Source organism: Erithacus rubecula (assembly GCF_903797595.1).
Source record: "Erithacus rubecula genome assembly, chromosome: 12".
Classification (NCBI taxonomy): Eukaryota; Metazoa; Chordata; class Aves; order Passeriformes; family Muscicapidae; genus Erithacus; species Erithacus rubecula.
The window spans coordinates 12314886-12321770 of NC_136664.1; the positions used below are offsets into that span (position 1 = coordinate 12314886).

Sequence of the window (6885 nt, forward strand, 5' to 3'; positions counted from 1 at the left end):
TTGTACAGTACAAAAGAAGATAACACCTGTTTATACAAAGATTTTATTTTATACACATTTACCTACAAAATATACAGCAGTTAAAAATAATGGATGGGCAGAGGACTCACTGGAAAAAAAATCCAGAAAACAACTCTTAAAGTTTCAACTGACAAAGTTACATCAATAGGCTGCCTTTTAAAGCCAGTCTACCCTGTACTAGGGATTACTGAAGTTGCAAGAGCTTTGCAGTTAGAATCAATTTAAAGAGTTCAAAACATTTAAAAAGGCACCTTGAACAACTTAAACTCTTAAACTTGACAGTTTTAGCTATTCAAAAGTTACACTTTATGCATATATCATCCACACCTTGCTGTTAACACTCTGAATAACAAATTTTCTTATTTTATTGTGGCACTCTTTAGATTTTCTTCACCAAATCGGAAGTTACGCATTTGCAATACGAGTTTCACATTCCAACTATACAGCATAAAAATCCACTCAGAATGGTCAAGTGGATTTAGATACAGTACAATCTTACAACTGGGAAGATACAAGCATATTTAAGACAATTTTAAAAAAATTAAAATCTTAAAATAAGTTTTGAACCAGATCAAACAAGGAACTATGTATGACCACGAGGAAAGTGGCTGGTGCACTATATACAAAACTTGACAAATATGATCCTTGATATATTTGCGAAGTTCTTAAACAGTAAGACCAGTTTGCTCCGGCATAAACAGTCAGTCTTCCTGCAAGCCTTTAAACCAGTTCCAAAAAGAGTGACCAGGAGACAAGGACAGCTGTAATGAGGAAGTGTGCTAATAAAACATCAGGAGAATGGCAAACGTTCCTTTGAATACTCTCCATGAGAACAGGAAAATCCATACACCAGATATTACTTTTTTCCTGAACATTGGCATCGATCTGCTATTTACAATAGCTTACAAAGACAACACAAATGAGGTTTCGTTTTCAAGTTCAACTTCATTGCCAATTAACATACTTCACCTGTATGTTCTGTTCTAGCTGAAGTAAAAAAGTGACACTAATACTGAAAAAGAGGTAATCAGAAGTAGCAAAAGCACTGATAACGTGATAACAAAGAATTTGGATAAATACTCAAGAAAGTAATATTGCACACTTTCACTGTCAACTGTGTTAAGACTTTTACTCCCAGGCAGTGACAACCAGTCCCATTTGATTTTTTGCTATCATACTACCTTAAAAAAAAGGTCATTTTTGGTTTCCATGGCAGTGGAAAAAAAAATGAAGGAAGACAGCCCTTATTGAACATGAGGCCTAGGTTTCAAAATTAATTTTCCAGTCTGAAAGAGAGAAAAAAGTAAAGTTTAAACCCTAGAAGTTGAACCCAACAATTACACTTCAATGTTACAAGGAGAGTTTAAAACAACACACAAAATGGTACTAAGTACTCCACATTCCAGTTTTACAGACACACAGAATTTGCTAAGATATATACAAGTGCTGTTCAGAAAAACAAAGTATGTGTCTTTGAATTTTTTTTTTTTTTTTTAACAAACAAGGTTTAGGCAACGAAGCACTAACACTTACATCATCACAGGACATATTATATTCTGCCAAAACAGTTCGACATCGGGCTGCTATACTGTGTGGATTGTGTCAAGGAAAGCAGCTAACACTTGTACACACAAGTAAGTAGAAACTAAAAAAGCAGCATAGGCTTCAACAACTGCAATTTTAACATGACAAACATTATCAAAGGATACATTGATGGTGCCACCACTCTTTTATGTATTCCAGCAAAAAACAAGCCTATTAGGGTAATACAGCTAATTGTGAAAAATGGGTGATTCCAAAGTGATGTGAAAAATGATACCTAGGAAAGATTAGTCCAGAAAATCAGATTAGTCCAACTGCATACTTTCTAAAACACACAAAGTCACTGCCTAGATGCTTAACTAAAAATAAAATATGCTCCTAGCCATTTCCAAGTACTTGTGAACAATTCTTTAGATAAGCATTCCGGGTAAAGTATTTTGGCAGGCATTGTCCCAGGACACATTCCACAACAATTCAGACAGCTTGACAGCTTTACTAAAAATCACCTTCCAGTTTCATGTGAAAATATGTTTAGCCTTTCAGTTTTCAATACACCACTGCAGCACCAAGTTATGGAACACAGCATATTTGGCATTAGCCTGATCTTACCTTTTGTGTCTCTGGGTCTATTAACCAGTTCCAAGCCCCAGTTGCTGTGCAGACTGACACCACTATCAAAATCACTGATGAAGAAAAGAAGGAGAGTCAGAAACAGTATACACTATACTTCACTCATATTTAAATGCATTTATTTTTCAGCAGCAACTCTTAAACACTTATTTCTTTTCTCACTTCTGAGAGAGGAAAAGCTCCTAACTGGAAAGCAGAAATGCAAATAAGCAAAGAAACTTCTAATATGTGAAACCCTAAGGGACAGAACAAGTACATCTGAAAATCTAAATTCCATGAAATAAAACCAGCTTGAAAGATGAAACCAAAGTTAAGTTTTCAAAAGAAAGTTGAAAAATAACTATCAAAAGCATAGAACTTCTTCTCTCCATCATATAAATACTTTCTTCTCAGGGTAACAGGAAGAAAAGTTAACATGGGTTACACACCCCATTATAATTAAAACAGAAAGTCCCTCTTTTATGTGAAATACAAAACAAGCAATTTGGGAAAAAAACATGAGCCACTGAATACAATACTAGTCATGCAAACTTCATTTAAATATGCTTAAAAGTTTCCAGTATTTTATTTTAAATTATAACTGACAAAAAAATGATTTTGGAAGCCAAATGCATTCCTAAAGTAGGTGTGTGTAAACTCAGCAGAACTACATATAAATATCTGATTGCTCTGAAACAAGTGGGTTTGAGGTGGTGGTAGTGGTGTTTGATTTTGCTTTCTAAGTAGTCATTCCTTCAGTTCCTTCATTCACCTCTCAGGAGAAAAGATATACAATTTTATGTGTTCTAAAAAAAAAAAACCTGTATTCTCTGAGTAGGAAAACTTCAGCAGAGTCTCAAAAACAAAACAAAGTTGTGCAATTCCACAACAGACCACTGATCCCAAAGCTGGCAGCATATCTGTGGAATTTTTTGTCTTCCTCCCTCCTTCAAACCTTCCTGTCATAACAAAGCAGCCTTTATGGTACACTGCTATAACTTTTTCATCTTCAGTTTCACAGGGACTATCTCACCTGATCATATTTCATTTAAGAGACTACAGCAAGTGTCTGGGAAGTCTGAGTCTTGAAAAAACAAAACTTCAGTAATATAATAAAAACCAAATAAAACAGAAACAAACACAACTTAGTGTTTCAGATATTTCCAGAATAATTCAGCCTTGAGCCAATTCAATACTAACATCATTTTTCTAACTCTGGCTAAAATACCAGTTTATTATCCTGTATTAACTTGTTGCAGAGTGTTTGAATGTATGCCACAAATTTTAAAGCAAGTCTAAATACAAATTCTTCTTTGGACAAACCTTAAAAAAAGGATACACAGTGGTAAATCTAACATGCTTGAAAGACAGATTCCTATTTATTCCTTGGAACATCAAACTTACTTCTCCAACGTCCTGTAGCTGGTTGCAAACATGCAATGTATTCAGTAAGTCTTCTCTCAAAAGCTTTGAGATCTGGGGAAGATGCATATCAAGCATAGTTAGATCTTCATCTGCTTAGTCATATTTTAAAGTAGAAGATAAAAAGAATTCACTTCTCCCCCATGCACACCCAGTTCTTAATTAGGCAGAGAAAACCAATCCTTGATAGGCAGTAAAAGTCCAGTCATAGCAGCTTTAGTCAACTTCAGGCAGAAAGTACAGTGGTGGAGTAAATCTAAAAGCAAAAAACATTCCCCCTTACAAAAAAAAAAAAAAAAAAATACAGCTGAGAAACCACACTATTTCAGACACCCTTGGAAATAGTGACTTAGATTTATAGTAATTTAAATTGCCTCTCAAAATAGTAAAAAGTATCACATTTTTAAGTACTAAGTATATCATTAAACCATTACATTCTGTTATCAATACAATGGCAATTTTTTTTTAAAAAGTTGGTTATTTGCCAGTGTTCAAGTGATTATTTGTAGCAGTGTGGCTTTGATGACCTTATTTTGTAGAAACTTTGAGTGTCATGATATATATACACATATATACAAAAAATTCACACAGCAAACACTACTCCAGTGATCTTATTTCAATCACTATTTTTTAAAAATAAATCTTTCTTCTTATTGCAATGAAATTGCTCTTTAATCCATTTCAATTTGATACTCCTAATTGTCTCCAAAGGGCTGTTTTACTTTAAGCCCAGGTTAGACTTCTGTTCAACAAGGTCAATATTTGATAACATTCCAGTTAAACCTAGAATTATATGTGAAGTTAAATTTTAATTAAGATCAACTTAAGTTTCAGCTGAAGTCTCTGTCAGCATAAACGTGGAACTTCTACTTCCAACTATTGCTGTATTAGTTATCACACCAAAGCAGTTAAAGAATAAGCTTAGAAAACATAAGCTTATGAAAGCAGTTTTTTACACTGTGAATTTACTCCTGAGCGGCTTGCAGGTGAATTTAAAGGAGAAGAATACAGTATCTTGATTTCTGCCACAGAACAGCTAACTAGTTTTAATTACTGCCAAGAACACAGTAGTTAATGGCCTGTCCTCCACTTCCCTTCTGGGGAAGTTAAAAGCACTGCCAGCAATTACAGCTAATTAACTGTTCCCTGACTGGCACAAATCCCTCCAACTAGTCACTGATGCGAGAGGGGGAACACAAGGCACCACATGAGAACCTGCTATTTGAGAAACAGCAGCCTGAAGGCATAAAAACACGCTACTGACAACAAAGCTCTCAAGAAAAACACAGAATGCAAACATCACTGAAACAAAATATTAAGAAAAAACTTTTTCAGAGAAAAAGAAAATGTAAGTTTGAACTTATTTTAAACTATGCACGTTCAAAGAACCTTCTCTGAGTGGATCCCTTTGGCAGCTGTGACTAGCAGGGCACACTTCTGGGAACTCTCAGCTTGCACAAGCATAGCAACAAAGCCCTGACAACGCCGGACTATCGGCATCTGTCGAGACTTCTAGCGCTAATTCCGGAACACTGGTCCATTTTAAAAATCTCTACCAGTCCTTGGACACTATAAACTCCTTTCAGGGTTTTGACGTCCTGTCACTTGGAGGAACCTGTAACCCAAGCCACCGAGTGTCCTAGACAAGAAGGGGCTATTCGAGGTCGCGTTCTTCAAATGCAAAAGGAGCCTTGGCTCAGGGTAGCGCCTAGTGGGGCTCAAGAGCTGAAAGAAAAGCGAAAGCCGTGAGCGGGCAGGGAGCTCCCACGGCTCAAGAGGATTTCCATCCGCCACAGCCGAGCGGCGGCAGCGCAGGGGAACCGCGGGCACTCCCTCCTCCCCAGCAGGCAGCAGCCCCTCAGCGCAGGCCCTCCCGCGGCCCTGCTGCGCGGGCCGGCCGCGAGCAGCACAGCCCGCCCCGAGCGCAGGACGCCGAGGAGGCCCCGGAACCCCGCCCTAGCTCGCCTGTCTGGGCCGAGGAGGAGCGCCGGGAGCGCGGTGCAGAGGGAGCCGAGGCCTCCCGCGGCCGCTTCGTCCCGCTCCGCAGGGACGGGGCAGCGCGCTCGGGCAGCCCGGGCGCAGAGCCGGCAGCTCCCGGCGCGCCGAAGAAGCAGCTCCGGGCTCGCTCCGAGCGGCCGCACTCACCCTCAGCCTGGTCCAGGGAGTTCATGGCGGGCGGAGCGGCGCGCACCGGGCGGAGCACCGAGCTCGGGCCGTTCCCCGCGGCCCCCGCCCCGCCGGCCCGGCCCCGCAACAACGCCCCGCGCTACTCGCCCGCCGCGCCGCCCGCAGCAAGCGCGCCTCGCATTGGCCACGGCGCGAAGGGGCGCGGCTCGGCCGGCTCGGGGGTGTTACCGAGCGGCTGCGCTGAACTTTGTTTATTAAACTACAGCACCGCGGCTCTTTCCATTTATTTTGGCGCCTCATAATATCCTCACATAACTTGAGATGGCTGTTCCATATGTGTCTCTGCAGAAAACAAAAGCTAGAAAAGAAGATACAATGTTCTTCCTTTAAGACAGCCCAGGGCCAGCCTCTGCTCTTGTTCATTCGGGGGATTTTCTGCACCCTCCCACGGGCATGGCCGGGCTGCTCGCCCCGGCGTTGGGAGAGCCATGGCAGTGCCCACATTCAAAGGCTGCTTGTGAAAACTCATCCAGCAACACTGGCCTGGGCTCTCCTCAGTAGGGCCGGCAAAGCTCTTGCAAGCTACAAGCTCGAGCAATAGGCTGAATATCCTGCACACACGATCTCAATTCATCAGGGTTTCTGTGCAGGAGGATGGCACTGGAGCACGAAGAACATCTGTCTGTCTGTCTGTCTCTGGGTGTGTAGCTCTGTCAGAAGGGGTGTGAGGTGTTGCCACACATCCCCTGGGTCCATTGCTGCAGGAGCGGTGGCTCCAGGGGGGTGGCCTTTGTGACAGGGACAGCAGCAGTGCTGTGTCCTGCCGTGCTGCCCGGCCAGCCCGGCTGTGCTCCAGCGGTGGCAATCGCAGACTGGATGGCAGCAGCCGAAATAATGGTCACCCAAAAGTAGTGCTGAAGGGTTGGGTTTCTTTGCCAGGTGTGTCCCATGGGACATAGAGGGATCAGCCTTCGTGATCCCCCAGCCCTGCCTGCTGCTAGCCCAGCTGGGCTACAGAGGTAGCTGAACTGGTCTGTTTGCTAATGGAAGCTTTCTGAGTTACTGAGTGACTCGATTAGTGAGCTCTCCGGGGACCCGGGCTCTCTGCACTGCCATCTGTTTTCAGCTAGCTGGTACTGGAGCATGGGTTGTATTTTGTAGTCC

At 42.0% G+C, this 6885-nt stretch overlaps 1 protein-coding gene across 2 annotated transcripts; it reads right to left on the reverse strand.

Moving 5' to 3' along the window:
- Positions 1-25: 25 nt before the first annotated feature.
- Positions 26-5875, reverse strand: CNEP1R1 (CTD nuclear envelope phosphatase 1 regulatory subunit 1). 2 transcript variants are annotated; one of them, XM_079316116.1, is made up of 6 exons: positions 5740-5875; positions 3577-3648; positions 2173-2246; positions 1731-1840; positions 1555-1609; positions 26-1307 (listed from the first exon to the last, which is right to left on the reverse strand). In XM_079316116.1, exons 1-6 carry the CDS (start codon positions 5762-5764, stop codon positions 1266-1268), a joined length of 378 nt encoding a protein of 125 aa, XP_079172242.1. In that variant the 5' UTR covers positions 5765-5875; the 3' UTR covers positions 26-1265. The 2 variants fall into 2 exon arrangements, with proteins under 2 accessions (XP_079172242.1, XP_079172243.1); XM_079316117.1 differs by having other exon boundaries at positions 5560-5836.
- Positions 5876-6885: the final 1010 nt, after the last annotated feature.